Source organism: Schistocerca nitens, chromosome 2 (assembly GCF_023898315.1).
Source record: "Schistocerca nitens isolate TAMUIC-IGC-003100 chromosome 2, iqSchNite1.1, whole genome shotgun sequence".
Lineage (NCBI taxonomy): Eukaryota > Metazoa > Arthropoda > Insecta > Orthoptera > Acrididae > Schistocerca > Schistocerca nitens.
Genome location: NC_064615.1, coordinates 205627116 through 205645069, shown reverse-complemented (window position 1 = coordinate 205645069; position 17954 = coordinate 205627116). Strand labels below are relative to the sequence as shown.

The 17954-nt window shown below is 43.6% G+C and overlaps 1 protein-coding gene across 1 annotated transcript in view; it reads right to left on the bottom strand.

Moving 5' to 3' along the window:
- The window catches only part of LOC126234323 (sialin-like), a 155739-nt gene that overhangs the window by 30903 nt on the left and 106882 nt on the right, over positions 1-17954 (bottom strand). Inside the window, exon 7 of the mRNA XM_049943009.1 lies at positions 7960-8092. Within this exon, the coding sequence (XP_049798966.1) occupies positions 7960-8092 (133 nt within the window). The remainder of the gene's footprint in view (positions 1-7959; positions 8093-17954) is intronic.

The window sequence follows — 17954 nt, the reverse complement described above, 5'->3', positions numbered from 1 at the left end:
CGAAAACCGAAGGTAATTCTAGTCCTACGTAAAATCACTAAGCAAATCTAAGGAATCTATCCAGTCACTCGTTGACCAGGCTGGGAAGGCGATAGACGAAAGCAAAAGGAAAGCTGAAGTCTTAAATAACTGGCATCCATGTCATACGGTTGAAAACAAATAAGTCGCCAGATCCGGATGGAATCCCAATTCGGTTTTTCAAATGTTGCTCCACAGTATTGGCCCCTTACCTAGCTTGCACATATTGCAAAGTCCCAAGTGTCTGGAAAAAGCGCCGTTTACTCCTGTATATATGAAGGAGCTTCCCCCATGAACCATGGACCTTGCCGTTGGTGGGGAGGCTTGCGTGCCTCAGCGATACAGATGGCCGTACCGTAGGTGTAACCACAACGGAGGGGTATCTGTTGAGAGGCCAGACAAACATGTGGTTCCTGAAGAGGGGCAGCAGCCTTTTCAGTAGTTGCAAGGGCAGCAGTCTGAATGATTGACTGATCTGGCCTTGTAACATTAACCAAAACGGCCTTGCTGTGTTGGTACTGCGAACGGCTGAAAGCAAGGGGAAACTACAGCCGTAATTTTTCCCGAGGACATGCAGCTTTACTGTATGATTAAATGATGATGACGTCCTCTTGGGTAAAATATTCCGGAGGTAAAATAGTCCCCCATTCGGATCTCCGGGCGGGGACTACTCAAGAGGACGTCGTTATCAGGAGAAAGAAAACTGGCATTCTACGGATCGGAGCGTGGAATGTCAGATCCCTTAATCGGGCAGGTAGGTTAGAAAATTTAAAAAGGGAAATGGATAGGTTAAAGTTAGATATAGTGGGAATTAGTGAAGTTCGGTGGCAGGAGGAACAAGACTTTTGGTCAGGTGATTACAGGGTTATAAATACAAAATCAAATAGGGGTAATGCAGGAGTAGGTTTAATAATGAATAAAAAAATAGGAGTGCGGGTTAGCTACTACAAACAGCATAGTGAACGCATTATTGTGGCCAAGATAGACACAAAGCCCATGCCTACTACAGTAGTACAAGTTTATATGCCAACTAGCTCTGCAGATGATGACGAAATTGATGAAATGTATGACGAGATAAAAAAAATTATTCAGGTAGTGAAGGGAGACGAAAATTTAATAGTCATGGGTGACTGGAATTCGTCAGTAGGAAAAGGGAGAGAAGGAAACATAGTAGGTGAATATGGAGTGGGGGGGGGGGGGGGGGGGAAGAAATGAAAGAGGAAGCCGCCTGGTGGAATTTTGCACAGAGCATAACTTAATCATAGCTAACACTTGGTTCAAGAATCATAAAAGAAGGTTGTATACCTGGAAGAATCCTGGAGATACTAAAAGGTATCAGATAGATTATATAATGGTAAGACAGAGATTTAGGAACCAGGTTTTAAATTGTAAGACATTTCCAGGGGCAGATGTGGATTCTGACCACAATCTATTGCAGATTGAAACTGAAGAAACTGCAAAAAGGTGGGAATTTAAGGAGATGGGACCTGGATAAACTGAAAGAACCAGAGGTTGTAGAGAGTTTCAGGGAGAGCATAAGGGAACAATTGACTGGAATGGGGGAAAGAAATACAGTAGAAGAAGAATGGGTAGCTCTGAGGGATGAAGTAGTGAAGGCAGCAGACGATCAAGTAGGTAAAAAGACGAGGGCTAATAGAAATCCTTGGGTAACAGAAGACATATTGAATTTAATTGATGAAAGGAGAAAATATAAAAATGCAGTAAATGAAGCAGGCAAAAAGGAATACAAACGTCTTAAAAATGAGATCGACAGGAAGTGCAAAATGGCTAAGCAGGAATGGCTAGAGGACAAATGTAAGGATGTAGAGGCTTGTCTCACTAGGGGTAAGATAGATACTGCCTACAGGAAAATTAATGAGACCTTTGGAGAGAAGAGAACCACTTGTATGAATAGCAAGAGCTCAGATGGCAACCCAGTTCTAAGCAAAGAAGGGAAGGCAGAAAGGTGGAAGGAGTATATAGAGAGTTTATACAAGGGCGATGTACTTGAGGACAATATTATGGAAATGGAGGAGGATGTAGATGAAGATGAAATGGGAGATAAGATACTGCGTGAAGAGTTTGACAGAGCACTGAAAGACCTGAGTCGAAACAAGGCTCCGGGAGTAGACAACATTCCATTAGAACTACTGATGGCCTTGGGAGAGCCAGTCATGACAAAACTCTACCATCTGGTGAGCAAGATGTATGAGACAGGCAAAATACCCACAGACTTCAAGAAGAATATAATAATTCCAATCCCAAAGAAAGCAGGTGTTGACAGATGTGAAAATTACCGAACTATCAGTTTAATAAGTCACAGCTGCAAAATACTAACGCGAATTCTTTACAGACGAATGGAAAAACTGGTAGAAGCGGACCTCGGGGAAGATCAGTCTGGATTCCGTAGCAATGTTGAAACACGTGAGGCAATACTAACCTTACGACTTATCTTAGAAGAAAGATTAAGAAAAGGCAAACCTACGTTTCTAGCATTTGTAGACTTAGAGAAAGCTTTTGACAACGTTAACTGGAATACTCTCTTTCAAATTCTGAAGGTGGCAGAGGTAAAATACAAGGAGCGAAAGGCTATTTACAATTTGTACAGAAACCAGATGGCAGTTATAAGAGTCGAGGGGCATGAAAGGGAAGCAGTGGTTGGGAAAGGAGTGAGACAGGGTTGTAGCCTCTCCCCGATGTTATTCAATCTGTATATTGAGCAAGCGGTAAAGGAAACAAAAGAAAAATTCGGAGTAGGTATTAAAATTCATGGAGAAGAAATAAAAAGTTTGAGGTTCGCCGATGACACTGTAATTCTGTCAGAGACAGCAAAGGACTTGGAAGAGCAGTTGAACGGAATGGACAGTGTCTTGAAAGGAGGATATAAGATGAACATCAACAAAAGCAAAACGAGGATAATGGAATGTAGTCAAATTAAATCGGGTGATGCTGAGGGGATTAGATTAGGACATGAGACACTTAAAGTAGAAAAGGAGTTTTGCTATTTAGGGAGTAAAATAACTGTTCATGGTCGAAGTAGAGAGGATATAAAATGTAGACTGGCAATGGCAAGGAAATCGTTTCTGAAGAAGAGAAATTTGTTAACATCTAGTATAGATTTAAGTGTCAGGAAGTCGTTTATGAAAGTATTTGTATGGAGTGTAGCCATGTATGGAAGTGAAACATGGACGATAACCAGTTTGGACAAGAAGAGAATAGAAGCTTTCGAAATGTGGTGCTACAGAAGAATGCTGAAGATAAGGTGGGTAGATCACGTAACTAATGAGGAGGTATTGAATAGGATTGGGGAGAAGAGAAGTTTGTGGCACAACTTGACTAGAGGAAGGGATAGGTTGGTAGGACATGTTTTGAGGCATCAAGGGATCACTAATTTAGCATTGGAGGGCAGCGTGGAGGGTAAAAATCGTAGAGGGAGACCAAGAGATGAATACACTAAGCAGATTCAGAAGGATGTAGGTTGCAGTAGGTACTGGGAGATGAAGAAGCTTGCACAGGATAGAGTAGCATGGAGAGCTGCATCAAACCAGTCTCAGGACTGAAGACCACAACAACAACAACATATGAAGGAGAAAAGAATGGACCCGCAAAATTACAGACCAATGTCCCTAACATCGTTCTTCTGCAGAATCCTGGAATACATTGTCAGTACGAAAATTATAAATTTTCTTGAGACCGAGAATGTTATGTCAAAGTATCAGCATAGTTTTAGAAAGCATCGCTCGTGTGAAGCTCAGCTTGCCCTTTTCTCACATGATATACTGAGAACTATGGATGAAGGGCAACAGACAGATTCCATATTTCTAGATTTCTGGAAAGCTTTTGACACGCTGTCCCACTGCAAGCTGCTGAAGAAGGTGCGAGCGCAGGGAATAGGTTCGCAGATATGTGAGTGGCTCTATGACTTCTTAAGTTTTATAACCCAGCATGTTGTCTTTGACGGCGAGTGTTCATCAGAGACAAGGGTATTGTCGGGAGTGCCCCAGGGACATGTGATGGACTGCTATTATCTTCTATACACATAACTGGTCTGGAGGACAGGTGAGCAGAAATCCGCGGGTGTTTGCTGATGATGCTGTGGTGTATGGGCAGGTATCATAGTTGAGTGACGGTCGTAGGATACAAAATGACTTGGACAAAATTTCTAGTTGGTACGATGAATGGCAGATAGCTCTGAATGTAAACAAAAGAAAGTATGTTAATGTAGATGAGTTGGAAAAACAAAAAAAATGATGTTCGAATACAGCGTTAATAGTGTGCTGCTTGACACAGAAAAAATGGTTCAAATGGCTCTGAGCACTGTGGGACTTAACATCTCTGGTCATCAGTCCCCTAGAACTTAGAACTACTTAAACCTAAGTAACCTAAGGACATCACACAACACCCAGTCATCATGAGGCAGAGAAAATCCCTGACCCCACAGGGAATCGAACCCGGGAACCCGGGCGCGGGAAGCGAGAACGCAACCGCACGACCACGATCTGCGGACGCTGCTTGACACAGTCATGTCCATTACATATCTAAGAGTAACGTTGCGAAGCACTGTGAAACAGAATGAGCATATGGGGACTGCAGTGGGGAAGGCGCATGGTCGACTTCAGTTTGTTGAGAGAATTTCAGGAAAGTTCATCTCTGAAGGAGACTGCATATAGAACACTCGTGTATCCATTCTTGAATACTGCTCAAGTGTTTGGGATCCGCACTAGGTCAGATTAAAGAAGGACATCAAAGCAATTCAGAGGTGGCTGCTAGATTTGTTGCCCGTAGGTTCGAACAACATGCAAGTGCTAAGGACATGCTTGAGGAGCTCAGATGGGAATCTCTGAAGAGAAGGCAACTTTCTTTTCGAGGAACACTGTTGAGGAAATTTAGAGAATTGGCATTTGAAACTGACTGCAGGAAGTTTCTCCTACTGACACTGTACATTTCGTGTGAGGACCACGAAGATACGAAAAGTTTGGGTTCCTACGGAGGCATAGAGACAGTCGTTTTTCCCACGCTCTGTTAGCGAGTGACTAGTAGTGGTACAGTGTACTCTGCACCACGCACTGTATGGTGGCTTGTAGATTATGTTTGAGTATATAGACGCAGATTGCACAATTCAGAAGCTCAAGATACTACCTACACTACCTCAGAGCGCTCCAGTTTTCATCCATAAGGCACCCGCAGACTGCAGCCATGTCGTGCTTCACTATGCTATGATTTGACCCGTCCTACAGCCTCCTTATAAAGGGCCGCGCAAGGTTTAAAAAGTGGTACACTTAAGTTCGAAATACTGCTGATCAGAGGACACAGCACAGTATCTATCAACTGACTAAAACCCACGTTGACATTTGAAAACGACCCATCCAATGGCGACACATCAACCGCCACCACCCAACACAGCAACTCAATTGGACACACCACAGCCTCGATGACTTCACAGTACAATTCGACGTCAAAGACTTACGACCCAACAACCTTGACGTCAAACCACTCAACAAGTTCCTGGTCGTCGAAAGTCAACATCTCAAACATGGCGTTGGGAACGATTTTATTAGCTGGTATTCCACGTGTTCCTGTGAACTGCCCAGTGATGTGTACATGGCAGCCATTATATTGCTACTGTACCCCTACGGTTACCTCGCAATCACTGCCGCCAGAGCATCACACTCCTCCGCCTCTGCAATTGAGGACCATGGGAATAACTCCCCTCAAGCTGATCCCATTGGAACGCCCTCGACAATCGACATTCCACAACAGTCCCGCTATGGCTGGACTCGACACCCACCAGAATACTGCAAGATTACCTACAATCTTGATGCTATGAGCCAGACCACCACAACTCCGACACATCTAGCTTGTACGCTGACCTCCTCAGTGTCCACTACATATTGCCCCCTGCCACGTTGCATGGATACCACCTTATCACACCATCATCGGTCCACAACGATCACCTTTCCACCTTTGGGGAGAGGGGGCTCTGTGGGGACACTATGTCATGTAACCCTGCTGACAATCGAACTTGTTCCACAACAGTCTGTCTTTGGTGTTGATTGCGTGTACTTAGTAAGTTTTATGACTGACTTGCACAGATGTGCCTTGTTATTATTTACCACTTGAACAATAAAGTAATATTATTTCATACTGTATCCCGTTGTCTTTTGTTGCACCAAACATCACCTTATCGATTTACAGATGTTTCTATGATTTTCTCAAACCATTCTACACACATCAAAAAAGTTTTGCATCGCCTCGGTTCCGAGAGTTCCGGAACCTGTACATAAAATTGGAATACAGATCAACATAAACATCATTTCCGCTCTTTTTTATTGCTCATGAAAACCACACATTGCATGTTGTACCACCATACAGCGAGACCTTCAGAGGTGGTGGTCCAGATTGCTGTACACACTGGTACCTCTAACACCAAGTAGCAGGTCCTCTTGCATTGATGCATGCCTGTATTCGTCATGGCATACTATCCACAAGTTCATCAAGGCACTGTTGGTCCAGATTGTCCCACTCCTAGACGGCCAGTTGGGGTAGATCCCTCAGAGTGGTTGGTGTGTCACGTCGTCCATAAACAGCCCTTTTCAATCTATCCCAGGCATGTTCGATAAGGTTCACGTGTGGAGAAAATGCTAGCCACTCTAGTCGAGCGATGTCGTTATCCTGAAGGAAGTCATTCACAAGATGTGCACGATGGGGGCGCGAATTGTCGTCCATGAAGACGAATGCCTCGCCGATATACTGCCGATATGGTTCCACTATAGGTCGGAGGATGACATCCACGTATCGTACAGCCGTTACGGCGCCATCCATGACCGCTAGCGGCGTACGTCAGCCCCACATAAATCCACCCCAAAACAGCAGGGAACCTCCACCTTGCTGCACTCGCTGGACAGTGTGCCTAAGGCCTCCAAACACGTCTCCGACGATTGTCTGGTTGAAGGCATATGCGACACTCATCGGTGAAGACAACGTGATGCCAATCCTGAGCGGTCCATTCGGCATGTTGTTGGGCCCATCTATACCGCGCTGCATGGTGTCGTGGTTGCAAAGCTGGACCTCGCCATGGACGTCGGAAGTTTAGTTGTGCATCATGCAGCCTATTGTGCACAGTTTGAGTCGTAACACGACGTCCTGTGGCTACACGAAAAGCATTATTCAACATGGTAGCGTTTGCTGTCAGGGTTCCCTCGAGCCATAATCCGCAGGTAGCGGTCATCCACTACAGTAGAAGCCCTTGAGCGGCCTGAGCGAGGCATGTTATCGACGGTTCCTGTCTCGCTGTATCTCCTCCATGTCCGAACAAAATCGCTTTGGTTCACTCCGAGAAGCCTGGACACTTACCTTGTTGAGAGCCCTTCCTGGCACAAAGTAACAATGCGGACGCGATCGAACCGCACTATTACCCGTCTAGGCATTGTTGAACTACACACAACATGAGCTGTGTACCGTCTTCCTGGTGGAATGACTGGACCTGATCGGCTGTCGGACCCTCCTGGAGGGGTCATGCATTGTTGTTTACATCTTTGGGCAGGTTTAGTGACACCTCTGAACAGTCAAAGGGACTATGTCTGTGATAAAATACCGACAGTCAACGTTTATCTTCAGGAGTTCTGGGAACCAGGGTGATGCAAAACTTTTTTTGATGTGTGTTTATGAATTTTATAACAGTTCTTTCTAATAAGACTACTCTTTATTAAGATTTGTTAAATGAAGTGTCAGCAGAATAAAGACTCTCCACATCCTTGAAATTTCTACTTTGTGATGGTAAAACAGGACATGATTAATTAAGTAATTAATTAGCATAAAATAAATGTTTAAGCGTTTTCCTCACCTGCACCATTAGTTTTCTATATTAGCAACAACAGTAGTTTAAAATAATGCAATACTTGATATTTCATGGAAACAACACAAAGGAGTAGATTTACTTACTTATAAAACCTGCCACCCTTCGAACTCCAGTAACTGTTAGTTTTCCACTTGATAGCAAGTAGTCACACAAATGACCAACCGAGATGGCTAAAATCATTCGACAAACATGAGGAAGACCAGAGAAAAAGCCAACCTAAAGAAGCAACAAACATGCACTTACATAACACCAGTAAATATGTTAAGTTTTTAAAAAAATTATGATGTAAGCAAAGTAACCAATTTCCTAAAATGAGTGGCTTAATTTACAACACAAACCAAAGAATCACACGAATATGAGATAAATGAGAGAGCTGCTAATTTCTTCTATGTATGCTGAAAATAAAACATTTAACACTAAATGAACTTGCAGGCGGTAGTATGGACAAATACTGAGTATAACAAATTTTAGAAATATCTTCAGTGCTTAAAAGTATTGCAACGGCAAGTAATCAAATGCATAACACTGAGGGAACCTCTGAAATATGAGAATGAGGACAGTCAAATAATTTCCGAAGTTTCTAAATCACAAATGATGTTTCAGTGTAAAGTTCAGGTTGTTGCACAAGTTATTTTGAAGACATCTCAGCATTTTGTATCAACACTGTAGTGTTCATAATGTTGCAAAATCATCTCTTTTACTTAGTTCTGTTCTCTTGACTCACATTTTACTGAAGCACTCCATCATCAGCACTCAAAGTATACCATATAAGTATGAGACAGAAAGGTTGTTGGCATATTTTTGTATTCATTTCCTTATAAGGTGGCCTCATCATGAGTCCAAAATAAACTGAACTTATTTCCAAACGTTGATCAGTATGAAAGGAAAAGAGCTTACTTTTATCTCCGTACAGAGTGTGTAAAGCATTTGTGATATGTTAATACAACCCATTACAAAAATATTGAACTCAAACACTTAAATTTCATTGGCATCTTCGAGATGAGTCATTTGAGCACATGCAGTAAAAACTGGACAGGAAGCAAAGTGTCAGAATTAAAGTCTGGAACACAGTATTAAATTATCAAAAAATGTATTACAAAGTGCATTTCAGATCAAAGAAATAACAATCTTCATTCCACTAACAACCTGGTAGTGAGGTAAACTCACCATATCTGCCCCAACCTCTCCCCACTGTGGTGTTAAGGCCGCTGCGGTTTAGGGGAGCCTCTGTGAGGTTTGGAATGATAACAATAAGTTTTCCAGAAACGTTGCTGCTCGGTCTCTTTGCAAATTTTATATTAAATTATGCACCACATCAAAACTTCGATATTCTGCAGAAACATAATTTTCACTCCTTTCTTCTAAGTTGAAAACCGTTACTACTTTACTCAGTCTACAAATCCTGAATATCAATAATTATGTAACACTTTTCTTGAGTACCAATTAAATTCTCATTAAGTTTTTTCTTCAAGGACTTTCTTTCTCTGAATATACTTCAGCAGAAATCAACCACTCATGCCCATTAATGCCGGAGTCTATTCGAGAACATTTTTCCACATTTCCCTCACACATTTTTACCCATGTCAGCTTTCGCTAGTAATTGTAATATACACTGCATACAAATCTTGCACTTTGTTACCTCTGTCTCCCCTCTTCGCTTTGCGCTCAAAGTGGCCGCTGCTGATAATTACTGTGATACGTGCTGTGCAGAAATCTTATATCAGTGGCACCTCTCGTGCCCCTCTCAGCTTGGTGCCAACCCTGATTGTTGCTACTGAAGCGACGAAAAAAGAATACACCAGCAGTCGAGCATTCACAGCTTCAGAAGTTTTAAGTACGTTGCATCACTGAAGCTATTAGTGCAGAAGCAATATGGGAATCAAAATAACAATGAAAGGCTCTGTCACACACATTACAATATACCAGGAAATTAATCTTTCCCAAGTTTTAACTTCCATTACATTGTGGCTACTATCGACGAAGGAAGTGAAGATCTTTGACATTAGTTTGCTTCGGATCGTTTCAGTATATGTGCATACATGCTTGTAGTGTGTGTGACATAAAAATTAATAATTGAGTTACATCAACTAGATGGGTTCCTGTGTCTATCTACGCCTAGTTTAGTAGCTGAAACCCACACTGATGACCTCACGTCACTTACGTTCTTCAGTTTCGTGCGTTATTCAGTGTTCATTAATGGAAACAATGGATCACCTCCCATGGGGAGCATCAGACTCTGTGTTTCCTGCGTACACACTTGACTACGACTATGAAACACAGGTGCCAACGATAATGCAAGAGACGCTTGCAAATGAACATAGACATCTGTATTCTACCGGGCCACATGTGACTAACCTAACCCTCATCGAATCATAATGGCGGGAAACCCGCACGCCGGCGCTGGCACACACGAGGACGCAACCGTCTCCAAGCTTCGCCAGCTGTACCAGACTTTGGTTTACTCTCTCTGAAGGCAGATATCACCTCGCAGTGCCTCACCACAGCGCCACCCGCATCTCCAGCGGTTATTCACCCTCAGCAGATGGCAGACGTTAGTATCTAAAAGTGTCACAGAGCTTTCCTAGCCCATCCAATTTGTTGACGACCGCGGTCGTCTCATTCATGTTGATTGGCTTCAAGTCAATGTCTTTCGCATCAAGCATCACCTAGGGCTACTCCTTTGCCTCCCCCTCTCTCCCTCCCCATGTCGACCTCGGTTGACAACACACATTTTTCACCTGCTCCATACAGTGCTCTCGATCCAGATCTTTCTCCTGCTATCGTGGATATGTCACTGCATCCTCCTACATCACTGCCCACGTGTCACCATATGTTGGCTCAACCTACACCTCTGCAGCATGTTCCAGCAGGCAGGAAACAAAACTAGCTCAGTTACAAAAGGACAACCTCAATAGGTGGTTCATGCAGCTGTACAATCTATTTGACATATACAGTGTTCTCGCGACAACGCCCGTGCATCTGCCTTGTCAGTCATCTCAACAATTCCACTGACCTCAAAGTGACTCACTTCCGTGCTCTCCATCACACCATAAATGTGGCACAGCAAAGTCTGTTATCATCGATCGCCCATCATGTATGTCAACTGAACCAACCCACCATATTATTTACGAGGATAATTACATATCACCCTCACAGGTTTGGCACCATTTATGTGCACAAATGGGTCCAGAGGTCATGCCTGACATTGCTTCATGGACACTGTAGTTACTGAAACTTCCATATGGATACCAACTCCAGCTTTCCTCTCGTTTACCAAACCAGCTAGAAACACTGCTTGCAGACCAGACCCACAGAATTATTTGCCATTGACAGTTATTCTCGACTGCATGTACAATGGCAGACACATAGTTAGCACCAGTGTATGCCCACCCCTCACCAGTCTTGGGAGGCAGGGGCAGTGTGAGAGCAGGCATGACACATCAGAGCAACCTGCAGCCACCTGGTGGCCGACACCAGGCACTAACTTCTCCTGATCTCCGACCATCAATGACTTCTGCCAATGCTCCACCCAAACACAGAGCTGACCTCCAGTGGATTGCAATAGATAGTGTGGGTAACACCCACATCACACCCCACCCCACTTACCCACTCTTCTGGTGTCACATTGCATTCAGCAATACAGCAAGAAACAGTTGGCCCCCCTGTGCCTAACCAAACTTGGCGCACAGGCCAGTCTAAGCACAGTGCAGCAGGATTGACAAACATAGCCTCCACATCTAGTGGAAGACTTTATATCTTGAATATCATCAATAATCTTCACTTTCTCGTCGACACATGGGCAGATGCCAGTGTCATCCCCACCACTCATGCTCCCTCTTACACCCTTCCAGTAAATCCCTCTTTATGTGCCGCCAAAACATCCCACATTTATGTTCACAGTGCAGCCAAACTTTGGGTCCAACTTACTCTGGGGATGGGGTTTACGTTCCACAAAGCTGACGTCGACAAATCAGTACTTGGCATCGATTTCCTCTGGCATTTTGGCCTATCCCCAAATCTACAGAGAGCATCCTTACTGCACCATGCTGGTGCTCGTATCCCAGCACTTCTGCCCCCCCCCCCCCATTCCACAAAATAGTGACCTGCTTCTGCTCGCCCTCTCCAAGTGCTCTACCCTGGCTGACAACCTCGCTTCCTGACTGGTCAAGCTTAAGATCGACAGCTCCAAGATCAATGCTCTGTCTGCTCACAACATTGCGGGGAAACAGCTGATTGATGCCATGCCAGAGAAACTCTTGCATGCTCATCGCACTCTCCACCGCCTCACCAGCTAGCTGCACACACTTTACCAACACTCCTATCACAGTCGGCATGCCTCTGCTGGGGCCTCAGCATTTACCCCACTAAGGTTACTGACATTCAGTTTTCCAATGTATCGTCAGTATCTCCATCCCATGCAACAATAACTGCATTCCTTCTTCAAGTGCACAAGATGTACAATTATATATGATCACTAACAACATCTGCTATAGGCTAATTTTGATGGAAGGCCCTCGCATGTGCTACAAGGCTCACTGCCACCCACCAAAAAAACTATGCCATACGAAAGCGGCTGTTAACGACCTTTTAAATGTGGATATTATATGCCCCTGAGACAGTAACTCGTCCAGTTGTGTAGTGACTATTGGAAACTAAATACTTGCTCCATTATCGACAACTCTTCTATTCCCCACTTCCAGGACTTCGCCCAACTTCTTAATGGGCACAATTGTTTAGTGCTCTTGACTGCTAAAAAGTGTAGCTTCAGATCCCTGTGTTCAAAGAAGACATTGCTGAAACGGCAGTCATTACACCATTCGGCCTAGTCGAGTTCTTCTTTATGGATTATAGCCTATTAAACGTCCATGGACAACATCTTGTTCAATCTCCCATATTGCTACACATACTTCCACGATATCCCGATCTTCTCCCGCCTCTGTTGAGGAACACAGGGACCACCTGGCCCAGGTTCAGTCTGCCCTACGTAACAAACCACAACAAATCGCAATTGGGCCCCCTGAGTGTAATCTTTCTCGGTCACACTGTCACTGCTGAAGGCACCTGTCCTCTAGGCGCTAGAGTCTGGAACCGCGCGACCGCTACGGTCGCAGGTTCGAATCCTGCCTCGGGCATGGATGTATGTGATGTCCTTAGATTAGTTAGGTTTAAGTAGTTCTAAGTTCTAGGGGACTGATGACCTCAGAAGTTAAGTCCCATAATGCTCAGAGCCATTGAAGACACCTGTCCAACGTCCGAAAACCTCGATTTCACCCATGGGCTTCCCATATCCACGACTTACCGCAATTTACGCCGTTTTCTCTGTTTGGTAAATTTCTAATGTAGACATTTGCCCCATGCCACCTCCATCCACGCCCCATTCACAGACACTTTGGTTGGCAAAAGCAGCTCTGGGAAACGAGAGGTATAATGCTCAGAAAGAATGAATCAAGCATTCAACACACTCAAGGCTGCACTTTGTAATGCTGTCACACTTGCCGCACCCGCTTCCTGATGCACGCATCTCTGTTGAAGCTGATGGGACTGAGGCGGTAGGCACTGTTCTCCAGCAATGCATAGGCGATATAACCCAACCACTCCAGATCTTCTCAAGGAAACTCACAGCTTCCGAATACAAGTGGTCAGTATTCGACTACGAGTTATTCATCTTCTGTGAAGCCATGAGATACCTCCGTGATGATACTGAAGGGCGGGCGATTAACGATTTTTACTGACTGTAAGTCACTTGTTGCCACTATTCACAAACCAGCAAAGGACTTTCCTCCAAGAGATTCCACCACATGGACTTGATTAGCCAATACACCATCAACACTTGGTACATCCAGAGGACAGACTACATGATTGCGGATTATCTTCTCAGAGCAAACATCACTTCTCCTTTGGACTTGGATGGGATAGCAAGCCCACAGACAGATGCCTTAAAACTTCAAAATCTGTAACAGGACCACAACGTGGGGGAGACCTTGGTGTCCTCCTATCTTCCTGGATCTTCATTTACTGTATTATGCGGTATGTCTGTAGGCAGACTCTGCCCCCTTGCCCCAACCCCTCTCCAAGGGACAGTTTTCTCAGTTATCCACGACCACATCCTCCCAGGCGTCAAGGCTACAACATTCCTCGTCATGGAGACTTTAGTTTGGCCTGACCAGACAACGACTGCTGCACTTGGACTTGTGCTTGCAACCTGTGTCAATGAAGCAAGATCAGACATCACACAAAACAACTACTGGTCAAGTATGACACACTGAAGGGGAGCCTTAGGTGTGCATCTCAACATAGTGGGCACCGTTCACCTGTCTTTCAGCCATAGATTGGGTAACTAGATGGGTTGAGGCTGTACCTCCTTCAGACGTCATGACCGACTCTGTCACATACATACACTTTCGTCTCTGCATGGATTACACACTTTGGATGGCCATCGTTTATTAACACCAACCAGAGATGACAGTTCAGATCCTTAGTCTTCGTTCAATTATCTGTTTTGTGCAGTGTCGGCAAGTTCCATACATCTGTGTGCCTCACACAAGGCAAAGGCAATGGGCTTGTAGGAAATTGGCACTGCGTACTCAAAGTTGCTCTATTGTGCCATGATGTTTCCTTATCAAGGACTCTCCTGTGGGTCTTACTCAGCACTCGCTCTGCCCACAGAGATGCCTTGAATGCTTCTGTTGCAGATATCCTTTATGGTGAGCCCCTTGTGCTACCGGCTGACTTTGTGGAAGACTCCGAGCTCCCATCCCAATATGAGTTCGTCCCTGACATAGTCAAGCATGTGTGCTCACATACTGCAAACACATGCATCCCAGCCCCACGGCCACACACCCTGTCGTCTTTGCTTATACATAAAGTACTGGCTCATTGCAAAATCGTGTTGTTACTTGACGACAACACTTCGGGCAGCACCTCAGCCACCATATTCAGGCCCGCACTAGACACTCAGCTACACGAGTAACACCACTGACATCTTTCCTTTTCTTTTTACTTTTTTTCAGTTATCAGTCTTCTGATTGGTTTGATGTGGCCCACCACGAATTCCTCTCCTGTGCTCTTGTAGTATTTGCAACCTATGTCCTCAATTATTTGCTAGAAGCATACCAGTCTCTGTCTTCCACTACAGTTTTTACCCTCCGCAGCTTAACTGCTGTCCTTCTATCACATCCCTTCTTCTTGTCAGTGTTTCACATAAATTCCTTTCCTCACCGATTCTGCAGGGAACCTCCTCATTCCTTACCTTATCAGTCCACCTAATTTTCAACATTCTTCTGTAGCACAACATCTCAATTTCTTTGAATCTCTTCTTTTCCGGTTTTCCCACAGTCCTTGTTCTACTACCATGCAATGCTCTACTCCAAACGTACATTCGCAAAAATTGCTTCCTTAAATTAAGGTCTGTGTTTGATACCAGTAGACTTCTCTTGATCAGGAATGCGGTTTTTGCCAGTGCTAGAGTCCTCCTTGCCCTGTCCGCCATGGACTATTTTGCTACCTATGTAGAATTCCTTAACTTCATCTACTTTGTGGTCACCAACCCTGACGTTTAGTTTATCAGAGTTCTTATTTCTGCTACTTCTCATTACTTTCGTCTTTCTGCGATTTACTTTCAATCGATATTTTGTACTCATTAAACTGTTCATTCCATTCAGCAGATCATGAGGCTAGCAACATCATCATCGAATCTTATCATTGATGTCCTTTTACATTGAATTTTAATTCCGCTCTTGACTCTTTCCCTTATTTCCATCACTGCATTTTATATATACAGATTGAGCAGTAAGGGTGAAAGAATACATCCCTGCCTTACACGCTTTTTAATCCGAGTACTTTGTTGTTGCTTTTCCGCTATTATTATTCCCTTTTGGATCTTGTACATACTGTATAGCACTGAAAGACATGAGTCGAAACAAGGCCCCTGCAGTAGACAACATTCCATTAGAACTACTGACAGCCTTGGGGGAGCCTTCAGACTTCAAGAAGAATATAATAACTACCAAACCCAAAGAAAGCAGGTGTTGACAGATGTGAAAATTACCGAACTGTCAGTTTAATAAGTCACAGCTGAAAAATACTAACGCGAATTCTTTACAGACGAATGGAAAAACTGGTAGAAGTCGACCTCGGGGAAGATCAGTTTGGATTCCGTAGAAATGTTGGGACACGTGAGGCAATACTGACCTTACGCCTTATCTTAGAAGAAAGATTAAGGAAAGACAAACCTACGTTTCTAGCATTTGTAGACTTAGAGAAAGCTTTTGACAATGTTGACTGGAATACTCTCTTTCAAATTCTAAAGGTGGCAGGGGTAAAATACAGGGAGCGAAAGTCTATTTACAATTTGTACAGAAACCAGATGGCAGGAGCGAAAAACTATTTACAATTTGTACACAAACCAGATGGCAGTTATAAGAGTCGAGGGACATGAAAGGGAAGCAGTGGTTGGGAAGGGACTGAGACAGGGTTGTAGCCTCTCCCCGATGTTATTCAATCTGTATATTGAGCAAGCAGCAAAGGAAACGAAAGAAAAATTCGGAGTAGGTATTAAAATCCATGGAGAAGAAATAAAAACTTTGAGGTTCGCCGATGACATTGTAATTCTGTCAGAGACAGCAAAGGACTTGGAAGAGTAGTTGAACAGAATGGACAGTGTCTTGAAAGGAGGATATAAGATGAACATCAACAAATGCAAAACGAAAATCATGGAATGTAGTCGAATTAAGTCGGGTGATGCCGAGGGAATTAGATTAGGAAATGAGACACTTGAAATAGTAAAGGAGTTTTGCTATTTGGGGAGCAAAATAACTGATGATGGTCGAAGGAGAGAGGACATAAAATGTAGACTGGCAATGGCAAGGAAAGCGCTTCTGAAGAAGAGGAATTTGTTAACATCGAGTATAGATTTAAGTGTCAGGAAGTCGTTCCTGAAAGTATTTGTATGGAGTGTAGCCATGTATGGAAGTGAAACATGGACGATAAATAGTTTGGACAAGAAGAGAATAGAAGCTTTCGAAATGTGGTGCTACAGAAGAACGTTGAAAATTAGATGGGTAGATCACGTAACTAATGAGGAGGTATGGAATAGAATGGGGGAGAAGAGGAGTTTGTGGCACAACTTGACAAGAAGAATGGACCGGTTGGTAGGGCATGTTCTGAGACATCAAGGGATCACAAATTTAGCATTGGAGGACAGCGTGGAGGGTAAAAATCGTAGAGGGAGACCAAGAGATGAATACACTAAACAGATTCAGAAGGATGTAGGTTGCAGTAAGTACTGGGGGATGAAGAAGCTTGCACAGGATAGAGTAGCATGGAGAGCTGCATCAAACCAGTCTCAGGACTGAAGACAACAACAACAACATACTGTATATTAACTACCTGTCTTTCCATATAGTTTAGCCGACTTTTTTTTCAGATTTCGAACATCTTCCACCATTTTACATTGTCGAACTCTTTTTCCAGATCGACACTTTCTATGAACGTGCTTTGATTTTTCTTTCCATTGTCAACCGCAACGTCAGAAATGCCTCTCTGGTGCCTTTCCCGTTCCCAAAGCCAAATTGATCGTCATCTGACACATCCTCAATTTTCCATTCTTCGGTATATTTTTCTTGTTAGCAACTAGGAAGCATGAGCTTTTAAGTTAATTGTACCATAGTTCTCACCCTTGTCGGCTCATGAAATCTTCTGAATTGTGTGGATGATGTTTTTCCGAAAGTCAGGTGTTACATCACTAGACTCATACATTCTGCACACCAACGTGTATTGGCGTTTTGTTACCACTTCCCCAATTATTTTAGAAATTCCAATGGAATGGAATATATCTCTTGTGCCTTACTTCAGCTTCAGTTGTCCAAAGCTCTTTTAAATTCTGTTTCTAATACTGGATCCCCTCTCTCTTCCCTATCTACTCCTGTTTCTTCTTCCATCACATAATCAGACACGTCCTCTCTATCATAGAGGCCTACATTGTACTCTTTCCACATATCCACTCTCTCGTGTGTACTTAACAAAGAAATTATTATTATACTCTTAATTTTACCGTTCTTGCTTGTAATTTCAGTAAAGG